We start from the raw sequence: 25,251 nt of genomic DNA, 5'->3' as shown, positions 1-25,251 counted from the left end.
GCGGCCGCGAGTCAATATTATGAAACACGCCTTATTGGTCCCCGGACCGGGTCGTTCAACTCTTGGTCTGTGGGATATAATTTATCTCAGTCGAAAACAGAAAAAGCGTCCAAATACTGTGCGGGAGGAGTGAGTTATTTACGCTATACGAGCAATGTTGACTAAGAACACAATGTTCCTTTGCTTTAATTCGTATTGTCGTCTCGCACTCAGCTTTTTGGGTGCAATGACGTTGTAAACATTGTAAGTTTCGCAAAACATTGCCCAATTTTTTTTTCAGCAATACAAATGCACGATGCTGTTTCTACATATCCGAGTTCCCAAGGATATTTTCTCACCAACTGTGAGGTTTTTAGTCCTTGCGTGCCTGAGCTCCCATGGTTCGCGTGAGAGACAGAGCAAACCAGTCGACTTTTGCTGTTTTAGCGCCAACTATTCCAAACAAAAGGCAGCGATTGATTTTATCGTCTTTACCCGTCGGTATCTGTTTTGTTGTGAGCAAACATAACGGAAAACCTGTGGTAGAATCGCCTATACATATCCTTTTGTCTATCGCCATTAAGTTCAATACTCTGCGTTCAACAAGGGTCGGTGGCGCCCACAGAATTCTCGCTGTAAAGTTGCGGTTTTATGACCGCTTGGTGTCAGGCTGGCGTGTAACGTCGCCGCTATAAATGTGGCCGCCGCACAATAAAGTTTAAATGCCTTCCGCGGATCGGTTGTTAGTTTACATTACTTCAGCCCTATGCCGTATCAACATTGAGTTTGACTAATACCTCTAATCTTTTAAAAGACAGCAGTACGAACTGCGTTCTTATTATAAGGATTAATGGATAGTTTACTCCATTATACAGGCTCGGGTATATAGCAGTAAGCTCCCTAATACGAGGCACGTTTCCATTATTGGATCAGTTCGGATTGAACAACTTTTAAATATTTGGTCTCCCTATGTGACCCCAAACGGATATTTATTCCCTGCAAACACATACAGTGTTCCCGCTTTTGTTGAATTCAGTTATAACGATCGTCACCGTTAAACAAATATTATCGTTTTCAGAAACTGTTAAGCTTAACGACTATGCATCGCGTATTTGGTTAAAGCTATAACTTGTTTAACGATATATGATAACGGCGGCGGGGCCCTTTAATATGTATTATTTGAATCCATATAGTGGTCAGCAGGTGCCGTATGTGACGTAGTTTATTGTTTTACTGTCACAGCAAGATAGGTAAACATTCTTCAATAAAGAAGCAACATACCCCTATACAGGGTATACATGTCTGCTCGCGGTGAAATTTATAGTCCCACCAGCACGACCGTTGTTTGAAAAACTACATGTGTTTAAACTGATGTGCTCTGGTATGCGATGAGAGAGTACAAGTTTGTGAATTGGATGTGGGATTATATATGGATACCGTTAGTGCATATAATGTCCCATATTTCCTTATAGTTTTTTTTTTACTAATAACGCAAGAGACGTTGTATAATTCTGTAAATATTCGTTGTGTATTACCAATTGGAACGATAAAAAGAAATAAAAAATGGACTATCCTCCCTCTACCTATAGTACCTACTATATTTTGATTTAAAAACGCTTTTTATTTAGAGTTAAAAATAGACCTAAACGAGACAAATCTCCAAACTATACAACCCAATGTTAATTAAATTAGCTTCGCCTATTCATATACAACGGAAATTGTCGGACACATTTTGTCGGGTTCATTCGTCGCACCTTCGCTTTTCAGTTGGTAATTCGATTTGCGCCTGTGTATGCATAAACGTAGACGCTAACTCGGTAAATCTGTGGCGAGACACCCGAGTTTATGTAATCGTAGAATTGGCTGGCCTGTGTGAAACGTGTCAAATGCGTTTGAATGCCGTCCGCTTCGGTTTATATGGTTTGTTTTAACAGCTTGTTAATTAGATCGTAAATGTTGCGTTAATATATGCTTGCCAGGTGCATTATGCTTGCCGCATAGAAGCTGCGTAAAGTACACGCTTAATTACAACTAGGGGATAAAGGTATTTTATCGATTGTAAATATCACGATGTTTACCTATCGAAGAGAAGGGCGTTGATTTATGAATTCGATCTCGCGTGCCTTGACGACATTGCTGGTTTCATTTCACAGTTCTATAATCTAACACAGTAGCGCCTACTAACCTATTTTCCCAATTGGTAAATTTTCGGAAACTTTGGTGCTATTTTGTGTAAAATGACGCCATGGATAAAAGATTGATGTCCTAAAATAAAGAATCCGGGCACTTGAAAATAAATGGCATTATTTCGTCCTTTGTGTAGAACCAGAAGCTTGAATTACTTTTAAACTGCGGCCAAGTGTGGCTGAATTCATATTTTCTCAGCGAATTACGCACTTGAACTCACAGTTATAGCAATTGTACCATGACCAGGTTCGTACGCCATGTTTGGTCATATTTTTAACCGGGCCCAAACTTCTCAACTGAGATAGTTGTGGGAATGATTTTCGCGTAAAGATGCCACGATACTATATGAAGATATCACAACTCAAACCGTGGTTGTGTGAGATACGATCTCTGATGCTATCATAGTGGTTTCATATACTCTAAAACACAGACCTGGTGAAGGTTTACAAACCGTGACGTTTTCGTCTGGGATTTGCCAGCTCAAGTCTCTTCACGTTTATGTAATGCATCGCCTATACAGCTTGTTAACCTGATAACTTTAAAGGTTCATGTGGTATAACAACATACTCGAGCGAACCCACAGAAACAGATAGTAGATTTATTTTACATAACGTTACTTGTGCGTACAATGCAGACCGTTCACATCCTGTGAACTATAACGACTGTGAGCTTTTCTGGTTCTGAAATAGCATGAAATTTTATACCAAGTTGAATCCAGTTTGTGTTTACACTGCTACAGGAGATGTTTTGTAACTTTCTTGGTAAAAATTAAACAACGCGTTTTTATGCCGTGTGTCATAGCGAGTAGGTTACGTGGTGTTTCAGAAAACAGCACTTGACTGTAAACGCGCGTCGTAATCGCCACGATAACCCGGCCGCACATGAAAGCTGTTTACGTTATGCTTGTTAAACGCGCATCGTCGCGATTCTGCTGCCTGGTTTTCAGGTAAACAACCTCTTCGCTTAGGGTTCTTGTGCTTGTTTAATTTACCCCTTTGTACATGCAACGAAAACTTTTGTCGAATTCATTCAATCAATTGTAAAGGTACGTCACGCACGCGTGCTGTCTTCAAGTAGCGAATCAACGTGATTAGACAGCAGTGTTAGGAAGCTGTGATCAAACAAGTCGACCTGTGTGGCTGCATCAGATCATGCGAGAAGCAAGAACAGACGGGTTGACGTTCAATCATGCACGCTTGGGCCTCGACGCCGTTTCGTTCCATGGCGGATCCGCTCGCCCCTTTTCCATCGCCACTTCCCGGCTTTCGCAGGCGCCTGGCTGCCTTGGCCCCGCCGTGTTATTAACACGTTTCACCGCTATATTTCGATTAGACCAAACAGTGTAAAAGCTCCAGGAAACCGAGCCTACGTCGGCAATCGTCGATAAAGAAGCGCAGTTCCGCATTTTTGATTTATGAAGCCAATATTAGGCAGTTGATACGCTAAATATACACTCGGGCGCTTGTCGCGGCGACTGATTTACAAACAATTGAGTGTAGGTTGGGTGCACGAACACGACAGCAGCATGAAACGAATATCGTGTTTCCTAGCAATGTGTATACAAAGCTTGAGCTCGCATGCCGACGACACACCTGGGCACTGAGTAATCGATTGCAAAAACGTTGGTGGTTTTGCCAACTCATAAACTACATGCCCACGTCGTTACTCTAACGACTTTTGCGGTTTAATCAGCTGGATTCACTTTATGCTCTGTAATGAGAACTTCAATGGAATGTGATCTATATCTAATTTCCAAGCGAGATTTAGGCTTGTTTTTAAAACAACAGTTCACTCGACTTAAAAGAATAATTTGTCGCGTTAAGATTACCTGGAAAAGTTGACGAAATCGCGCCATATACGCCTACACTCTTTGAAAATATATCGCAGGAGAAAAGGTTATGTAATATTCGGATTAGTGGTTCAGTAATTGAGCTGCGACAAAAAGTGACACTGAATGGACCTAACAGCGTCTGTTATTGTTTGGCGGTTATTTTTAACTTAATTTAACTGGCTTTAAGTGGTGTTATGTCCACATACGGTTCCGCGACTTTTGGCACTACTTGAATTCGGAAATTTATAGAATGTTTGGAAATAACCTTAAAAATGTGTGTAACTAGTACAATACCTGCATGATGTGTATGTTGTAATCGATTATGGTTTTTCTACGAAGTATTAACTGAGTATTGAACATTAACGCGTAATATTTTGGTACGAAAATCGTCTCAGTTTATCAGACAGTGTTTAGGGGAAAGCGCAATTTTATTCCTGTATACTAAGACCGTGGGATTCGCTTTGATATTCCTACGAACAAAGCAATTTTACCGAGCACCTCGTTGCGCTCTATTAACGGAGCTGGCCAAGTAGCCATAATAAAAGTCAATGACTGCAAAAGTAAACGTGAAAATACTGGAGAATTCTACAAAATCCAAGGGCTTTTTGAGACTAAATTGCAGTGTAGGAAAGAGCGGAGGCATTTACATTGTACCTGATAAACAAACAAATAATATTGTTTTCCGAAAATCCGACATTGGCCAAATCGGCCTTGTGATCGGCGAAAATAACGCTTAATTGGTGCCTTTAGTCACGTAATTGAACATATGAAGAAAATAGCCGCATTTGAGGTTGCGCTTCCGAACCAATTTCAAAGCTGGATGGTCTCGTCGTTTCCCAGAATAGCGAAACTGTGGATATGTCTTCCGTAGTGCGACTCAAGTGACACTGCATTATACAATATAGCAATTTAAGGATATCATACATTGAACAAATGTCACTTTTTATTGCAGCTCTCTTACTTTACTATCTTTTACACCAACAACAAATAGCAATTTCTGCACCTCAGGCAAGCGAATCAATAACGTTGTGGTTTTGATTTTACCACGCGTATGTTGGATTCAGTCAGCTCGCAAAGTTCTGAAGGTCAAAGCGGATACGATGACGCACTTTCGGATCTCTCACTACCGCTGTTGTGTAACAATGCAATTAGTTCGTTGTGTTATTGTTTGGGTAGGACTCAATGAAAAAATGTCTCACACCGGTTTTGCAGTTTTTTTTAACAACGTGGCGAGAAGCATTCGTGCCTGTGGCCCCCGGCGAGTTAATTACGATTCAAAAGCGCGTATTATTGCTGTGGTTGTGCGGCAATTATGGTCCCACGGCGGCCGCCGGGAACAAAAATGTCGCTCATTAGCTTCCACCCGGGAAGCGGCAACGACGTTTAAAATTCCATCCAAAATTTCCACTTTTATGAACGTTTATAAATGAACCAGATTGTCTGCTAGTGGGAAAAGCAAATAAATTAGGGAACTACGTCTGCGCTGATATTGTATTTATAAGATGTGGGCCCACAATAGTGTCACGAATCAGATATACTGAAAATCCTTTCCGTACACTTCTGAACTCAAGCTGTGTACACCCAGCATTACGTAATCAGTTTTGCCACAATGAATATGTCCAAGACCGATATCGGATGCTGTTTAGTGTACCGACTGTCTAAGTCCGACTTAACCCGTCACGGTTTGTGACACCTTAGCGTCCGTAGTACCGGAAGATTGTCAGGCATCGCGTGTCTTTATTGTTTACGTCGTTCAATTGGCCGAGACACAGCGAGCCCCATGGTTTCTGCAAAAACAACACGCCAGTTAAATGTGTGGACACAAGCGTTGCTTCTCAATGGGAATTATACCCTCAATATCCACGCTTGGGGGCGGTTTACACTGTTATACCACACGGTGATTCATACAGCTATATAATATATACCCACCCGCCCATAACTCGGCGACAACAATCGCCGCCGGATGTAATATTGCTGTTTATTTACGAGACTCTTCTCCTTAACTTTTGGCGCCTCTGGAGCAGTTTTCATAACATTTTTGCCCCCGTCTTAAAAGTGGTATCCGAAATTTCCAGAAATTGTTCACCGCCATAAGCGTTTACACAAATGGTTATGACCGTGCTGTGTTTCGCCTATAACTTGTTTCTCTCTACGCACTGGTAGCCACTTCCAGGCGTCTGTCAGTCAAACCATTACCCCTTGCTCTCTGTAGCTTCGCTGTAAGTGCTAGCTTCCTAAAGGCAGTAAGGTGAGCTTCCATGAGGTTTGCTGGGGGTTGCTCTTACGGAGGGAACATAATTCTCGCTTGCTCGGGGTCTCGGTCCACCGCTAATCTCAAGTGGTCGGAACTGGTTTCACGTCAGTAACGGTCTCTACACACCGTGTATTCGCTTATTTGTTTGTTGTTGTATTGTAACCGTATGACCAGGCTTAGAGATTATCCGAAGCAAAAATATAACAAACTGTATCAAATTCCAGCCAGTTTTTCTCTTTAGTAGAAATATGAGCGTGTTTCGTTGGTCTTGGTTAAACATTATTTCTGACAAAACAAATTTGTTGACAGGTTGCGATGATATAATCTTGTGTGGTTTCTGTGTTTTTCATACGAGGCACCTAAATGCATAAAACGTTCGTCCAATAAAACATGATGATTCACTTTTCTCGGCAAACTTTCGCTGGTCTGTACATCATAACTTGTAAACCTGTTCTCTGTTTAGATTCTTATCCACCAAATTTCGTACACGTGTGGTTATTAGATTTTATCCTAGTAGTTTTGTGATGTGCCACTGTGACGTCATTCTACGTCATCGACGTGTGTACCGATACCCCCTGCTGTGTTAAACTGGCCCCTGAGTGTGCACAAAGCATTAAAGTCTCGTCTTAACGTCGTACACTTGTTTTATGATATTGTCCAACTTGTATGCGCGAAGGCTTTCAAGCTTCCGTGTTGTGTGAGTAATCGGTCAATCCGGTACAAATTTTATGGCATTGACTACAAGTATTATTGTTGTCAGTAGTACTTCAGGAAATTCTTTTATTTCAAGGCCGCATAATGACCAGCCATAAAGACCTGTTTTACAACTTCAATGCCATTTATCTGTACAGTGATTACTTGTAAAGTCGGTGTATAAACAGCGTCCACACAAGTTTTTTTCCGGCAAAGCTCATCGTATTTAAAAAGCAAACACAGACGATGTTTTGTATCGTTTCGCCGTATTTACCTTATAGTTTCTTTCAAAGGCAGTACATCGCTAACCCAGACTGTATGCGTTTGGCGCTAATTGCCGAGTCGCCTTTTGTTGGGAATAAAGGCGCGAGCTCCAAACTTTGACGGAAACTTTAAATATTAAACACGCGCACCCAATTATCGCTGCCACGGGAACTGTAGCCGTCTGCGACCTTGAACAGAAAGCTCTAATTGCTGGCTTCCTGTGACTTTGACAAGCTCTGATTATCTCGTACCGTGCCAGGATGGCGAAGTTGAACGTGGGAACTTGCGGGTAGCTTGTGAAACAATGAACCACTCTGCTTACCGTTGATTATGGTTTGGTATGTGGGCATATCTATTCACTTAGTAAGAGGATTTACGACTGAAATTTTAATTTGCGTTTGTAGTGTCGCAATATATACAATTGTCCGCTTTAGTTATTATTTCCAGACCAGGGCGACTGTATGTTAAGCCTATTGTTCGAGGGTAGTTGTTATCGTGGGACAGAAACTTGTAATTGCCATGTTCGGCACTGATAAAGATTAGAACAACGGATAAAGGTCAATGGTAGATTGAATGGAATGCGGACAGGCAATTAAATCTTCCCAATGTGCAAATTTCGTGTTTAATCGGAGTAAACTGGTCCAAAAATATGCAAGCGATTGCTAGATAGCGTAGAGGGCTTACAAATTGCCGCAATCCGGTTCTCTAGTGTGACATGCCGCGCAGAAACAACTACACTACGTCAGTAAGAACGTGCGCGTTGATTTGAACAGGCGAACCGCGAAATTGTGGAGATAGCGAAGTCACGCGAGGGATGGGGTGTGTTGTTGCCGTTTATTGCCGAGAGTCCACTTAACCCAGCTCGTAAACTGTCCACAGGAAACCGTCCGTGCCACTCAAACTCGAGGGTAAGGGCAATACATAGGAACACCGCACGCCTGTCAATAATTGCTATAACAGTCCAGTGTAGTATAGGTGCCCTCACCTCAGCTTTGCAAACAGATAACGTGAGCTTGTGTAGTACTTGGTGCGTTGCGCAGAATGTACCTGTTGGTTACGTCGGTGCGACTAAGTAACTCGCATACCTACCTTTGCACTGGGCTTGGCCCTCGTTGGTTTCGCGATGACACTCAACCGACCTGCTTGTGGTCGCTGTGTCATCCTCACGAGTTGCGAACTATGTTTATTTGACCCCGCAGATCTCTCCCAGCGGGTCTAAACTAAGTTTACCGCTTACCACTGTTGATACCGCGGAATAGACTCCTTCGCGAAGGCGAGCGAAGCCAAAAGTTGCTTAGATGTTTCTCGAGGTCGTGGGAGTGCGGCTCTGGACTTGATGGATTGGCCCACTGCCGCGTCAGAAATGTCGTATTCTTATAGCGATTTAATTGCTTCTGAATATTCGCCGAAATCGGAGTTTAACAAAACTGAGACAATTGGACACGGCGCGGAGTTCGTCGAACAATTGAGAACGCTCTTTCGCCGCTTCGCTGTTTCGATAGCAGCAGGTGTGCCGTGCGAACACTCCTGCGGTGACTAATTAACGAAGTCGAAACATCATTGCAACACTGCAGCGCAACAGTGGTCCATACGTCTTCATGAAACAATCTGCAAGTTTAGGTCAGGACCGGCCGAACGCTTCGTCTTAATTACTATACCTTAACCTTCTACGTTGGGGCCTTGAAATCATCCACTGAACAGTGTGGGAACATTTAAACTGGTTATGTATGGCACGGCTTACGCGATTATCGAGGAATTGATTTGGCAATGAATGAAAATCAATGTTGAATTTAGTTTAATTGAGTTCATGACGGGTGCTTAAAAGGGGCGTAGATATCGATCGTTTACACACATTATGCCATTCCCGCATCGACTAAATGCTTGGGCCACATTAAGAAACGATAGAGTCAAACCTGCTAAAATGTATCGCGTGAGCGTTTTGCGTTTTCGTAGCTCCAGACTGGAGCCCTGTTTGGCTAATTTTGACGTCGGTACAAACATACCTGTCAGCCATTAGACTACATTCGCACGGGTGGCCGACACGAGCTCTCAAATCATAGCTAAGTTAATGGCTCTTTTTCGAAGCGGTGTGGCTGAACTTCGCCGTATATTTAGCATAGGTTACACTGTTTAGTTAAGACAGTTTCGCGGCTCCGATTCGCCGAGCTGACCTAATGATCTTGCACTGTGTAATTAAAAGGCTAATTTTTCTTCCTTTTCCTGACTTCAAATTTCAGTTACAGAACGGTGGCTTTTACGCTGGCAAACCCGCGTTTTGTAAACAACGGTGGAAGGTGGAAAATACAATAAACTTTGTCTAAGGTGTAAACGTGTTTATTCAATGACCATGTGGCGAGCCGCCAACCCAAAGCAGAGACGAGTGCATTTCTAAGTCAAGGCGGAAACAGTTCATCTAAACATACTAATAGACATTGGTGTCGAGAGTGTATTATTGTTGATACAAATGACAGGTGACAGGTACCAGCTTCCCGCGCTGTTTATGCATTTTCAATGTCGCAAAATTTCGCGCTTTCGTCGTGGCCGCCCTGCTGCTGCTGTTCAGCGGCTCTGTTTAGGGGGTTTTGTTTGCGATGGCTTCGCGGCTTCGTGTGATAAGATAAGATAATTCTTAAAGCTGTAGCCCACAAGTCATTTTGTTGACTCTACCAAGCGAAGTCGCTTCTGCAGTCTCAGGGTCTCCAGTAATCTTAGCCACAGAGGCCGACTAATACGTTGTTTACCCAGGGCCGCTACATAACAAGCCCTTGCGTGCCAGAGACTCAGTCAAAGCCGAAAATCCTCAGGGACCCGGACAAGTATGGAAGACAGACGAGCAGATACGCGATACTTGCGAATTTAGACGTATTGCATGTCCGGGTTTGTTTGTCCCCACCAACGTATATTCTCTAGACGCAACCCGTTCCATTAGGGGCTGATGGATCGCTCGAAATGTAACGCTCAGCTTAATCATCGAAAGGTGCTAGCTTCTTGTGGCTATATCCTTTACAGTGGCGGGGGTCGGATTATTTTCACGAATTTCTCTTCCTGCAAAACGAAGGATTCGTTCGCGAGACCAATCCGCGCTTCCATTGTTTCCCGCTTGCCTTTTTCTTTTCGCGCTCGCTCGCGGTCAATAGTTCATAGAACCAGGACGGCGACTTGGTGAAGCGAACGCATCAGTCGACTACAGTCGGTCGTAGCAGTGGCAGGCCCCAAATTACTGGCGGCAGTGGTATACCTAGTTAATGTTAGAATCCAATAGAGGGTTGTTGTCGTCAAGTTTGTATATGAATTAGTATGTATTATCTATCGTGAGGATCGTATATTTAGTTGTTGGATGTTTGCACAGGCGAAGAGAACATCGTCAGCGATAAATTTCGTCTGCGGGCTTGCGGGTCTTATTTCCCGGGAAGTAGTTAGTCGATGTTCCCGATGTTACTCGGGACTCGGTAACTGACATATCGTGACATTGAGTTGGCTGCGCAATGTAATAATTGTCGCTCCGGACTAGTTAGTCACGTAATTCCCAGAGTAGTTATCATGTATACCTTTAATTAAATGAATAGCTGATGGTCCAGTTACACCGTAGTTACACGTCAGTGCCCTAGTCAAAGTTTGAGATATCCGCGTCGCTTTTGGCAAAGTGCGGTCACCGACAAGGTAATTACAGCAATAAGGAGCAGCGGGAACATGCTCGTCGATCAACGTTAATGAGCCGTTGCTTCGCTTCCCTCATTTGGTTTCCATATTAATGCCCGGGAACTTTAACGCTAGGTAGGGTTTAAGCTGTGCAGACCACAGAGTCGGACCTGGAGCTCCAGCAAGCCACGAGTTCATAGAACGTCGTCAGTTGAAAGCGTGTTATCAGCCACCACTAATGACATGCTATTTTCCATTACAAGTCATGTTGTTTAACTTACAGAGTCAGTGCTATAGTTTTAACACGACATTCTCGATTAGTTGGTTTGCTTTCTGACACACAATCTGATTACCGCACCGGATTTCGACCCACACACATCTTCGTGTATTTGGATAGCCACGTTTTCAAGTGAACGGGTTTCTATATAGAAGATGCCAAGTACTTTTACTGGGATTACCACGCTGTAAAAAAAAAAATTTGAAGATGAATTTTAAAATCTTAACCGTAAGTTTTGTAAGTTGGACCGATGGACTCTTTATTCGAGAAACCTCTTTGATTCATAGCGCCTTTCATTGCCTTTCAATGCGAAAGAATTGGGCGATGATTACCTGCTATTTTCCAAGTAGTTGCCATGCACGTGCACGCGTTTAATTGTGAGCAGTTTTCGCACAGTTTCGGACGCTGTTATGACCTTAAGAACAAAGGGACGCCATGCAGGCAGCGATCAAAGAATTTTCCGTTTGTTTTCGCAATTAGTCGCGGTCCGCACCTTCAGCACAGAGCGGCTGGCCCAAGGCGAGATCCAACGTCGTTCTCATTAGCGCGCGTTGTATATATTCCTCCATTACGATGGCTTGCGGTTTTCGTCCAGCGCACCGGGCAACTGGCGTAGATATAAACACCGAGAACGGTTTGAATACCCAGCACCTCGCGCCTGCATAAAATGTAAACACAAACGGAGTCATGTGAGGGTCAAGCAGCACTTTGATAACTCACTCGTCGAGACATTCAGGGTTTGATTCTATTGTACCATGCAAGGTTCGTCCTATTACAAGACTACCCCAGATCTTTTCAATGTAATTGGTATTATGAGCGTTTTGTTAAACCAGAAGCGCTTTTTAAAAAGTCAATCGCTCAATGCGAAGCGTATGAGAGTACCAGGTCGAGTGTTTCAGTGAATTTGTTAGGTTTGTATACACTACTTTCACTCATGAAGTGACCATCAGTCACTCTTGCAATAGAAAGATCTTGATAGCCTTTACGTCTCATCCGCAAAGCTTTTGACTTGCTCAGATAACCCTCACTTTCCACTTACATGCTGTATTCATTTCAGCAGCAGGTTTTTTGCTGACATTCGCCGCGTGGGTTAGTTTCGCCTTTGTTAAGTCAGTAGTTCAGTCATAATTGATCACAGCCTTCAATAGCATGGGTGGCGTCGCGAACACGTCGTCCAAGTGTTATTTTAGGCGTGCTATATGAAGGGAATGCGTGGTTTTCGCTTCGCCGCTACCGGTCGCATTCAGATATGGCTAAATCGGTCAACGGATAAGGGGATTTGGGTTAGCGCGAATAATAGAGGGACCGTACCGAGAAGGAAGTCTCTTCGCAGCATCTGTTCGACCGCAGCCAACAAAGGACCATGACCTCCGCCGCCGCGCCGCCGAAGACTTTTGTTTTTGGGTCTGGATTAATTAAATAAAGATGGCGCGCAACCTGTCCGGTCCGGTGGAACCGTGTCACAGGGAATAGTTCCTCAATTGATTATGTAACGGCCCAGTTCGCAGAAGGAACCGAAATTGTTGTGCTTGCGCTTTAGCTTACCTTGATTCGCTGCGACGGAGCTGTAAGACATAATTAATGTTGTTTTTATGGCGCAAGCTATTATATGAGACCTAACAGTGCCCGCGAACAAAAAGGTCTCGTCTGATATCAATGTCGCTTATTTCCGTCGCGGAGTGTTGTCACGGTACTTTGCCAATGAAGAGAAAGTTTCGGTGACAACGACTGTGGATTCGCAGCGATTTGTTTAGAATTGCCCGACTTCCATGGTCGCGACTTTGCAGTCCACGAAATTTACTTTGAAATATTTACTGTGTTTGGTGTCTGCTTCCTTCTTTTGTGCCCGTAAGACCGTGAGACCAAAAATGTAAATGCTTTCGACAATCTTCGCAGTAAGTTAGCGTGACCGCGACATAGTACGACTGTTATTCTAATATGGTAATGGTAACAAACAATACAGTTTTCCAGTAAACTTTATATTAGTCAGCTACTTGATCAAAATGTTCTTTAGGGTTCGTCAGCTCTCTTGTTTTTCTTAAAGTGCTTCTACTTGAGTGTAGTTTACACAATTCGCTGCTGAATCGTTGTTGGTTCGTTTATTTAACCACTGAGACGCTGGGAGTAGTACGCTAACCGTAAGCCCTTCGCGGGGTTTCGTAGGGTGTTCTGCTGTTTCGTGAGCTCCAATGCTCCAGTCCAATGTAGCTATGACACGTCACGAGCCACTTACAGGCTACGCAAAGGTCCTTGACGGCGCCTGTTCCAAGCGCGAAGTAAACGGCCAGTCCGCGTCCCGTTTTCTCAGGCCCGGGACAACCTGTCCGTGTGAGAATTGGGATATATGCGGCTAGGTTACTTGTCGCTTATAACAAAATAATGAAACTTCGGAGATTAAACATGGCGTCATACACGGCCAACGGGTCGGCGAGTCTTCTACCTGACTGTGTAAATCGACTTGCCCCGTCGGCTCATCTAAGGAGATGTGAAAAGGTGAAACAGTACATGACCCCATTACAGACAAACACGACTTGCAGTGCGGCCTACAACGCAAGTGTCAGGTTCTGTTGTGTAACGGGATTTCGTAGGTCAAGCAGCTTGCTGGTGTTTGGTTACTAATAGAAAGAAACCAAGACGCGCGGTCACAATTTTTCCCGAATGAACTTTAAACGGCGGTTGAACTATTTTAAATGGAATCGCGTTCTGTTACCAAAATCAGGGTTTGGGGGACTTAGATGCGGATTCAATAAATTCTGCTGCAGTATTGATTTCAGTATTAAAATATTTGCCAGCTAAAAATATTCTAAACCAGACCTTTTTAATCGGATTTCAAATTGGGCAAATCGCGTCGCTAAGTCCAGCAGGCCGTTCCTGACCTGTCAACTGGCCGTGTGTGGAAATTATCGGCTCCGTGAACGAGTCCAGATGTGGAATTATAACGACGCTGTGCGAGAACCTAATCATTTCAACCTCTTGCTGGGGATTACACGAAGAACCGTCAGCGTCTTGCCCATCTCCCCTTCAATTTCGTCATTGAACAAAGGGTAGAGGATAATCGCCCGATTAGTGTCGCTACATCTGATTTGCCAGTTTCCATCCAATGCACAGAGCACGAACGCGTTTCTAAAGTTTTATGTGCTGCAGTAATAACGGCTTGTATCGTATAGATTAAGTCTGTATGATGATAGAAATTGCTATTAACACATTTCCGTTGTCAGAGTAAGATCGGCAGATGATTACCGCATAAGTCATTTACGTGGTGCGCAACATATGTTTTAACGCGTAATGCGTCGTCGAGTTGCTCGTAAATTGCGCGCGTGGGTGACGCTAACACGACATTAATGGACAGTAACTATGACTTGATTCGTAAATGCGGCATCGTTTTCTTGGACCATTATCGTGATCTGTCGGTCTCCCACCGGAACAAAACGGTCCCAACAATGGCCTTCCATTTACGCAAAATTTTTTTTGAGACGCCCAATTTAATGGAATTGTCTTGCTAGCGCCCGGCGGGAATGGCCAGTTCATTGGCTAATGATTTTGTCGCGCTTAGGGACCGTGGAAGGTCCATGCGTCATACAACTACAGATCGGGCGTGACATGTGTGTAAGTCATGACGACGTTGGAATTCTTTATAGATCGATCCATCAAAGCGGCAATCAGCTAATCGAGACTCCCTTGAAGCTTGTCGTAAATTAAGTTGTATGTGGCGTATAGAATATGCATGAGCCACATGCCTGCTGTTGATTAACCACACTTCGCCTTGAAGGTGGCGGTCGCATTGAGCAATTATCGCTCTGAGCCGATAATCGTAACGACCTCGGTCGTTCCACTTAGTCAAATTGCACGGTTGCTGTTTCGTCGCAAATCCAGATCAAAAAACATTGAACTTTCTCATTTCCCGGCGCGATTTTCGCAGCGAAATGCCCACGTTCAAAGCAATTAATTTCGCAATAATGTGTGTGGCATTGGCAAAATTAGCTTGGGCTCGTCACCAACTACAAAATTAGCGGTTTGCACAAGTCACATGGCGGTCTAATTTTACCTCTAAACCGTGTACTTTTGCTGTAAGTTTTTAATAAGACGTTCTTAGGCGTTCACCTTTCAGATTTGCGCATTAGGACATTAATCCGCACTTGAAACGGTTTCCCGTCGATTTTTAGGTGAAATTCCCGTTTTCCCTGTTGATCGCCGATCTTAAATTCCTGTCGCGCTTTTCTCTGCTAATTGAATTTCGATAGCAAGCAACAACAATGCACAATTTACCTGGTGGCAAGGCGGGCCCGCCAGATAAGCTAGTATTACTATGTTTAACTTTGTTTGTTACGGTCGGCGGCGATTCTCCTTTTGCTACGCTTGCTAGCTTAGGTATGTTGTTGCCGGTAATTACCGAGGCTGCAGATTCCTATCAGACGTCTATCGTTTCGTCGCAGTCAACCAAACGCTTTAAGTGTAAACAAAGGTCGTTTTGAAGGAATGCACCTTTATGCACTTTATTTTATATTAAACTTAGCATTCGCCCTAAAAATTCCGATCCTGAAGGTAAATTTGATTTTTGTTGTTTAGGTAAACGGGCAGGACCTTTCTGGAGCATCTCACAAAGAAGCGGCCCACGCTTTCAAGAACGCCCCGGAACCTATTACTGTGGTTCTTCGACGAAACAACACAAAGAACAACGACGATGACGTCATTGCTCCCAGAAGCAGCTTCAAAGCACCCTCCTTCACCCCCTCCGTGTCATGCGCCGCCACGCAAACGAGCCAGGTGCAGGACAACCTTTGCTTCTGCCAGACCCTCATTCAGAACTGCCAGAACGCACAAACGAACCTCTCCGCACTTATAATGAGGTAAGAGCATTTCCGGCGGCTTACATCTAAAAATACGAGCAACTGTACGATTATAGCTTGCTACTTTGTTTCAGCGAGCTGATGCGATATAAAAACGCCCACTCGGGATTATACGACGTGACCGGGCATACTGCAGATACTCTCGGGAGATCTTTTATGCTTGAAGACGAGGACGAGGTCTTTGGTTTTGAGTACGAGGTGAGTTGATATCATTTATAATGTCATGTTATATTCGATCAACGTTATCCCTTTAGCCCATTTGGAAATCATAGGGCATAGGTCCAATCGCGTTATGATCTCAACCGTATGTCATTTTTCACATATACTCAGCGTTGTGTTTCTGAATGTCGGCCCTCATTACGTTGGAATACGAACCAGGCGCGTAGTGTACTAGATTCGTGTTAGTTAACTAATTGGATTCTGCTAAACCAGTTCGCACCGAAATAGCAAAACTATTGCAGGAAACCGGGAACTGAAAAGCGCCCAAATTACTGCAGGAGTTAATCGGATCTAGCTGGCTGTATGTAACAGGATTTAGCTTTCCTGACCCACTTGACTCGGCTAAAAAGTGTATTCAATTACTCAATCCCATTTTATTTTTCACTTGGAAACATTTCTCCTTTGAAGATACATTACAAGGCGTCCCGCTCGCGCTTCCCGCAAACCTATGGCAACGTATACATCGGGTATACCTTTACAGCGTGACTGATCAGATCGAAACCCGAGCTGTTGTTTCTCATACGCAATCAAACCACCTCGGTGTCGGAGACAAGGTCTTTTACCTTTGTGCTGCTTGGGTAATTGGGCAGAGGTCGCTTAGATTACAACATGGAAATGAGTAGGCGGGCCAGCACTGATTGTTATTGCGCTGCTAAAATAGAATCACTTTCCGTCCTTTGGCTGCGGTAACACGGTCGAAATGGTGCAATAGTAGACAGTCTGTCAAGTAAAAATACACTCGGCGAATATCAAAGTACGGGACAAAACACGGTTCTTTGGAGCGTTGCTCTTCAAAGGCTAGAGCTGGTAACTCTCATGGGGTACAGGTATTCAACCCCTGGTAGTTCAGCATACCTGTCATTCGTCGGTGGCTTTCACCCCAACTCCCTCCCATCGGCATCGATTCTTGAGGGATGTTGTGATAGAGCATCGAGAAGAATAGCCGTCGACGCGCAAGTTATGAACCGCGAAGGTTTGAGCTTATTCGCTGGTGCCTTAATGGCGTTGGGAACTTCATCGCTTAGCGACTACGAGTACCGTCGCCCACACCTTGGTGCCGCTGACAGAAAACATTCTCGCTGCGTTTGAGGCAAAGCAGCTTTTGGCCTTACACCATTCGCTTAAGAGTACCGGGGCCCATAAATCAAGGCTGCTATTTCCACGGCACGCGGTCTACCCCACTAAAACCTGACAACCAGCGTAAACAAAGTTATATCAAAGCGGCGAGGGTAAAAGTCAAGTTTCCGAAAAGGAAGCTGGAAAGAATGGTCCCGGAAACACTGACTGGGTGAATAGGGAACTTCGTTCCGACTTGCTCTGGTGTAACCACGCGTAAAAAAGCAACTCGGCGGCGAAATAATCACGTCCTGATGTGGGTAACCTTGATGGTTCTGAAGCGGGTTTGTTTCGCGGTTGCAGCGTGATAATAAATTCGGCGAGACAGCTCAAAATCTGTAAACAGATTTCAATTTGCAAGGCTGAGAATAAGTGAAGTGTGATGACGTAATCCTGATCGCTTCTTTCTGTCCGACTGCTCTTATCAAGTCGTGTTTGACATGTAGGAACCTAACGGGTGGGCCATCAGCGCAAGTGGTGCTGTACAGTTTGTTGTGATTTCAAATTATCTGCTTCGTCTCTGCGCGACTAGTGTGTTATTGTGGCGATCAAACCCCGTGAAATGCTGCACCACTTGAAGCCCTAGTAATCCGGACCACCTAGTCTGCCTTCCCGTTTATCATTTTTTGTTATTCCACGAATCGCCGGATATGGGCGAGCGTGTCTCAGTCCACCTTGGGCCTGATAACCCCCACGCAGTATAGCTATACACTGTCATTATACCGAGGTCTTGTTTATGATCATTAAACCTCAGTGCGTCTCCTTTCTGATCCGTACATGCTTAGCGGAGCGACTTATCGCAGAAAAGCGGTATTTTGCTAAGTTAACCGAACGAAAGCGCAGGTGCGGCGTAATGTTTTGATTTTCTATGTAAACAACGCGTCAGGGAAACGTTTTAACAAAGCCTGCCGTCAAAATAGGAACTTATTGACTCTTAGCATTATAAATCACATAGCAAAGTGGATTACTGTGAAACACACGACAAATAATAAATCAAGATGAATGAGGTTTAACAAATTTGTTCTTTTTTCAGGAGGTTGAACTAAAACGTTCGTCCAACCAAGAAAAACTCGGTATTATGCTACAAGACCAGCGAGATCCATACACCGATCGAATCCGTGTGACTGTCAGCGAGGTACATTGTGTTTTTCGCAATCTGTATTTATCAACTAGGTGCCTGCCAGCTGCGAGAGCGTATACGATGTTCAGGTTCCACACTTTGAGAAAGGGACCATATTTACCGACTTAGTTCGGGCACGAGTTTGCAACAAACCGCCAAAAATGCCAACATCGTAGAATAGCTATAGGCACTGGTCCCTATCTCTCCACACATCTGATACAGGGCGTCGCGATTGCCGGCGAAAGTGACGTCACAACAATGTAACCGTACACCTTAGCCTCCGTTTCCGTATATGTCGAACATACTTTAAACATTTTTTTTCGACAAAACTGGCTTTGCGGGCTGTTCTCAAGGACGTCACGCCACGCTTATGACGTCACAGATACCACAGACAAACAAATTCTGTGACGAATTAATCTTACAACAGTTTACCGCTCTTCGTTTTGTATGACCCACAAAAGCGTTAAACTGGATAGCGACCCGACCACCTGCTGCCCTACCTCCGTAACGAGCTTAATCGGCGTCCAATAATCCTAGGCTACCCAACACACCTGTGGCCAATACAGTACAGCTCGCCACGCTATCGGACACTCTAAATCCAAGTCTCAATATTTAATAACCGGTGTTTTGGTCCCGCTCAAAATCACGCCTGCGCAGTCTCTTTGAAGGTTCAAAATTAGAAGCTGGTTGTCAGCTGTAAAGAGCTCTTCATTTACCACACTTATAAAGTTTAATCCGGAGAAGTGATGGTGCAAGTTTTACGGAAACCAAATAGTTTTCGCAATAATAACCACGTTCTGTCGTCGCCAATTCATATTTTATCTAGCGTGAAAAATAACAGAGATCAAACAGTGCTAGAATGAACGGGGGATGAGTGAAGTGAGACTGGTACCTGGTGTAAACGGCCACCGCAACCAGGATATTACCTCCGACGTGTAAAAATCGTGACGCTCAATCGACAGTTCGTATCGGTTCATTATGTTATTAGAGCTTGAGATGTGTTAATGAACCTTAGATCTGCTACTTGCACTTGGCAGACATAGGGCTATCTCCAGATGTCGGACACGATAAGTGAAGTAACTGCTGCCACTTCGTAGCGCGATACCGCTGATGATGAGACAGAAATAGCGTAAAAGCGGAATGCGATAGCGCTGTGTCGCGCTGAGACCTGCTACGGCATATCTATATGTTATCGCGACGTTCCAGCCCCGTGCTGGGGAACAACGCGTCGAATTTTTGTACTTTGCGTTGGCCTCTGTTTAAGCCTGTCCGATATAACCTATCATCCATGTATTAAACCGATCCTAGCTCCGAGCTTTGTCGATTCATGATCTGTAATCCCTCCACAAGGAAGCATTGAATATTTGCGCCCTATGACTGTGTGTGCAAAGCGCATTGCGGCGAGACGGAACAGCATGGTCCATTGTTTGAGTGAACTGAGCCGAAGGATCGCACTTGGCCTTACGAATGCTCAGTCTCACTCAACGAACTTCTTTACGTCATTCGGCGCTTGCCCACCCTACGATATATACGGTACCAGATACAGTGGGTTGCGGATTTCTTGACGCCATGGTCTAGTGTACGACGCAGTGAGATTAATACCCGCTTATCTTGCTAATTTTTCGACAACAGCTTTGTCCTCAATGACCCGATGTTCTTCATGCTTGGTTGGTACATTGTAGGACGGCTTTGCGAAACTGTATGAGTGTTGGATCAAACGGTTTCACCGGTTTGCGAAACCTAATCAAGTAGTTATGCGAATTCGTTTGATACTCCGCTAATATCGGTCATTGTACCTTTATCATTACGCAAACTTTCGGTGAGCGTATTTGCCAGGTGGAGCGCTTTGTTTGGCATATAGTAGCAATGTTTACTGCGTATATAAGCACGCAGCATGTAAGCGAGTCTCTTTGATCCGGCGATTATAAGGATACCTAGACTTGTTTGCCTTTTTGGTTTATTCGCGTGTAACATATCGGCAGTGAGACCGGTTTTAGGAAATGTCACTGCGATGATTTTGACGTCATTAGGTAGTTTAAGCTTCCTACACTACCTGATGATGCAAATTATAGTATTGCTTACACTCATTTACGCAGCAATTTAATATTGACTCTTTTAATGTACGACGACACCACAAAAGTTGTTATAAATAACAATTCACTGAGAAAGGCAACAGCTGCTGTTAAAGGTAAAATGCGTAAGCGGGGCCTGTAAAGTTGGTTGTTTCGGTTCGCTACTTAACTCAATCAATCTTCGTCCACGATCATGAGTTTCCTTTTCCGTTTATTCCGGAGCCAACCGCTGCATTAGGTGACCAGTGTCCCGGTTAAGTGGTTGTGGCTTGTGGCCCCAAAACAAAAGCGAAGTGCCCTGAAAAATCAGCCTCCACGCCAAAACACGACCCCGCACAGAAAACTACGGGTTCAAACCGCCTTGGTCCCTTCTCTCTCACTCCCCTAGATTTGATACAGCACCGTCGGAACGCGGTGACGTAATCCCTTAGATTTCACCCGAGGTTTTGTTGCTTCTCGCATCGTTTAAGTTACTTAAATACGTCGCATTTAGGTGCCGGTTGTTTTGCTCGGGTCGCGTCGCGTTGAATTCCTTTGTCGTCTCAGCGTTCTGCAAAACACAAACAATCCGAAGTGGCGACGCGCGCACCGCATAGTCGAGCAATTTAACGTGAGAACCGAATTCGTTGAGTTCCTTTCAGTCGACGTGGGCCCCACACAACACATTTAGCGTCTTACGCCGGATGGTTATTTAAATCCGACACTAACAGGCCGTTAAGGACTAACATGGTGTCGGGTGACACTTGCGCTGACACACAGATACCAGCCGTGCTTGTGCCATTAATTTTACTTGTATGGTGCCGGTTTACAGGCGCTATAGCTTGTAATCCAGCAACCCCCAATTCTTAGCATGTTTTGTGGGAGAGTTGCGCTTTGCCTTTTCTTATACGTGGACACATCGTATAAATCGTCATGTCGAATCGGATAAGCTCTTTTTAAGTAGGAAACCCACGTCAAAACACGAAAATATTGAAAAGGCCACTTTTCATCACGGGCCAATGCTCTGGTAATACCTTCTGCCGTGTCCGATTATCACTTACGATTATCAGCAATTGACCGCCTTTATATACATTAGGCATGTACAAACGTTTAAGAATAATTTTCCGGCATTTAACGCATTTTATCAGCCCTTTATCGCAGGTGTGCTTTCTCCCAATTAATCTCTCGTTTAAAGCCGTTGCGGTATTGCTATAATAGTGTCTACCACCTATTTATAAACCATTTAACCTCCAATTGTTGTGTTGTACAGGTCGCACCATTCTCCATCGCTGAAAAATCCCAAAACATCCAAACCGGCGACCAAATCGTTAAGGTAAGCAACAAGAATCATTTAACTGAACGGCCATGTTGTTTTCGTCCATAAATACCAGCATTTCATACCATGAGTCAATATTGTTAGTTTTGTAAAAGGGCGTCAAATACGCGCAGTCGTGACTGCATCGAGATACATTCTCCAGTGTAGGAGATTGTAATACCTTGCGACTGACGCGGTTTCGCGGAACAGAAACCTTCTCTGTTTACTGCTGTCCTGAAGCAACCGTCCTACAACGTACCAGCCTGTAATGAAACGACCAAGTTAGGCTCGCCGCGCATGGGACTGGCAACTCCTTAATGGTTCCATTGTAGGTGATTGGTAATAACGTTTTCAATCACGAAGTTTGTGTGCACTTCACCTTGATTTGACAGCAACGGTAAACAGTGTTGGGGAAATGACGGGTCTCGCAAGTTGTACGTTCAGTGTACGGTATTTTAAAACGCTGATGCGTGTCACTGCCCGCCCTTCGGTCAACTGCTTACGTTTGACGCTTGATTGATGATCGATTGTGACGAGTGACATCGAGGCTTATGACGTAACAAAGCTAGAAAATCGCTGCTGTTGTTTTGTGCAACTATGATTGAACTGTGTTTCGCCGCAATTCGACTTAGAACTGTCACTCGAATCGCATATATCAGCATTGTGCAACAAACAAATCGCATTATTCTGTCCGTATGGCGAAAACGACCAGCATATGGTGTCACGTATCTCGGATATAAATACAGATAACGTAACCGCTGCGTTACGAAACAACAGCGACCAAAGTGCGGCCATTGTGCCTAAGCAACACTAAGAAAGCGTTAACACGATTTAATTCCTTTGTCCCTTTCGCTTTGGGGTCGGTATGCAGGGATAATGCGGTAATCTTGTCGGTATGCACTGACTTAATGCGACTGCAAGCGCCGCGAGCCGTCCGGCTTCAAGTACGTTGGTATTCGTCCTATGTTGATTAACCAGCGTAAGCCAAATGAGCAGGTCCGGTTGATCCGGGAGCTAAAACTCAGTTTCGACAACAGCGAGTTATAAAATGCTAAACCAATACGACAGTAATCGTCGATTGACCTCGGCGGGTTGTGTCGACGCTGCGAAAACTATTTCCTTATTCTGCAATGGATGGTGTACTGTGAATGCCTGTTGTCTGTACGTTGAGATAATGTGTTTATTGCGCGCGTGGTATGACGTCAAGGGTATGGTGTACCACGAAATCCCGTTCGGAATTTACAGCTAATATTAGGCCCCGTGTATTCTGCTGCAAACAGCGCACGTTGACAAACTATTTCGCTTGCCACATCCGCAGAATGCTGTCGCGTATGATTGCAAACATAGGTTTATTCCCGACCGCAACCGATACAAAGTAGGTCGGACACAATATACAACATGTCTCATCACCGCTCGATCACGAACCGGTGTATTCCGGTGCGGTCCGGTTCCACGAAAACCAGTTCATGTTAATTACTTTGCGGTTATGTCCGCTTAGGCAACGTAAAGAAATGCATTGGCTAACAGGTGTCGATATTTTTAGATCAACGGTACGCCCGTAACTTCCATGGCCGAAGCGTCCACCCTCCTTCACAAAGACATTCCCAGCATCACATTCATGATACGTCGGCAACACCCATACGTAAGTGATTTATTTAATCCTTTCACGATTTCAACGAGCGGGTGCTTCGCATTCCTCTCATGTTTTAGAAGCTAGCTTGCACCCTTACAGCGCAGTGACGGCTCCCGGGCAAACGCCACATCGGTGATTGACTCGCTGCCCCTCGCAAAGCTGTTTATTTTGATGCGGAGTAGCTAAGTCGACTTAACCCGAAATAGAACATGATTCGTCCGACTTCCCCGTGCGACCTTGTTTACGTTGAGAGCCACCTGTCCGTTTCAGTGATCACCGTTTGCCAAACTAAGTGGACTGACCTGAATTGAACATTCAGAATCTACACTCGGTATAGCTTGTACTACGGCACCGCCGCATAAGAGTATAGGGGCCTACGCTGTAAAGTGCTCACTAATTCCGTTTATCGATTTTTTTCGATTTGAAACAGCACGCTTTCAGTCGTAACCGCACTTGCTTATAAATCAATTCTCCAAGGTTAACGGGAATTCGTGGCTTTCCCGCAGTCGCTCACGCATCACAGATGTGGTAACAAATCAATTCTCCACACATTTGGTAGACCAGGCTAGTGTAAACTGAGGAAATGACTGTGAAGCCCATATAGGCAAACATAAACACGACCAGGTACAACGGATATCAAAGTTACACAGTGACGTGCCAGTGATGAACCTAAACTAAAAACAATTCGGTTTGCGCACGGCTTGATTTCACAACAGCGAACAAACGGTGCGTTATATTAGCCAGCTACCGCGTATTTGATCAAGCTTGCCGGGTCGTGCGTCAACGTATCAATAAACAGCGCTGTTGCGCATTCATCCCTCGCCAATAATGCGTGGTTGACGCGAGAGTCAACACCGCTAGTAAGTTCTGAGCAGCCGACGTCGCCAGTAGGGCTACAATCAAAAGATGATTCTCAGGGTGGTCGGCCAGTGTAGATGTCAGCCTTGCCTTGAATGATGGTTTTGAGCCTAGACCTGATCAATAGCGGCTTTCACTCGTACATCAATGTTAATGCGTACAATCCTCCTTAATAGCCTACAAACGAAAATATCATATCTATACACAGGCTATATACCGAAATTTTAATGGGTATTCAATCATACGCGGGCACACTTTTTAAGAAATGATTGCAATAACGGCTGTCACTTTTACCCCATAACTGAATATTTAATGCATTCTAATGAATTCATCGTCCAGCGCTCAACGTAGTCAAGTGTTTCTGTCAACAATAATCGATTAAAACAGAATAAAACACTTGCATAACAGTTTGGTGTATAAATGCAATATAGTGAAAATGTATATGCTTGTATTAAAACCATATTAAATTTGTTTAAATGAAACAGAGGCACGGTACCATGACATGACAACCTTTCGTTTGTTTACTAACTTATGTACGACACCGAATCTATAGGTTTATCGGTCTCCGGCCAAGTTCGTTTGGGTTTAATCCATGCTGCTATCAATATGTCCTTTAGTTTTGTTGTCGCAACTATAGCTAACGACCAGCCAAATTAATCTTGTGTGTGTTTTGTATCTTCAGGACGACGAGCAGTGGAACGAAGATTTCGAGGGCGATGACGTACTTCGTGACGTCACGAATTATGATGACGTCATGAGCGCGACATCCGACGAATCTCGTCCGCGTTTTCTGGAACAAAGAACGAGGGACGGAGGGATTGAATACGCGGCAATCGTCTCGCAAAAGGTAAGTATCTACAAAGGTGTATTTAATTTAACTAATCCCTTCATTTGTGGAGCTGATCTGACAGTGAAACTAAACCTATCACCACAAGTCGCTTTATATGTGACGTAGGTGTGGGCACGAG

General features: G+C 44.3%; 1 protein-coding gene across 2 annotated transcripts in view; it reads left to right on the top strand.

Annotated features, from left to right (window-relative positions):
- LOC100182961 (E3 ubiquitin-protein ligase PDZRN3-like) overlaps positions 1–25,251 on the top strand; it is a 35,440-nt gene that overhangs the window by 5,128 nt on the left and 5,061 nt on the right. The window contains exons 1-7 of one of the 2 annotated variants that reach the window (XM_018812784.2): positions 11,129–11,352; positions 15,691–15,971; positions 16,046–16,169; positions 18,340–18,441; positions 21,748–21,810; positions 23,336–23,434; positions 24,966–25,130. In XM_018812784.2, coding sequence (XP_018668329.1) covers positions 11,332–11,352; positions 15,691–15,971; positions 16,046–16,169; positions 18,340–18,441; positions 21,748–21,810; positions 23,336–23,434; positions 24,966–25,130 — 855 coding nt within the window. In that variant the 5' untranslated portion in view covers positions 11,129–11,331. Of the gene's footprint in view, positions 1–11,128; positions 11,353–15,690; positions 15,972–16,045; positions 16,170–18,339; positions 18,442–21,747; positions 21,811–23,335; positions 23,435–24,965; positions 25,131–25,251 lie in introns of those variants that run through there. The other variant, XM_018812783.2, reaches the window with a different exon arrangement.

This window comes from Ciona intestinalis, chromosome 8 (genome assembly GCF_000224145.3).
Source record: "Ciona intestinalis chromosome 8, KH, whole genome shotgun sequence".
In the NCBI taxonomy this organism is placed as follows: Eukaryota; Metazoa; Chordata; class Ascidiacea; order Phlebobranchia; family Cionidae; genus Ciona; species Ciona intestinalis.
This window is presented reverse-complemented; position numbering and strand designations above follow the sequence as displayed.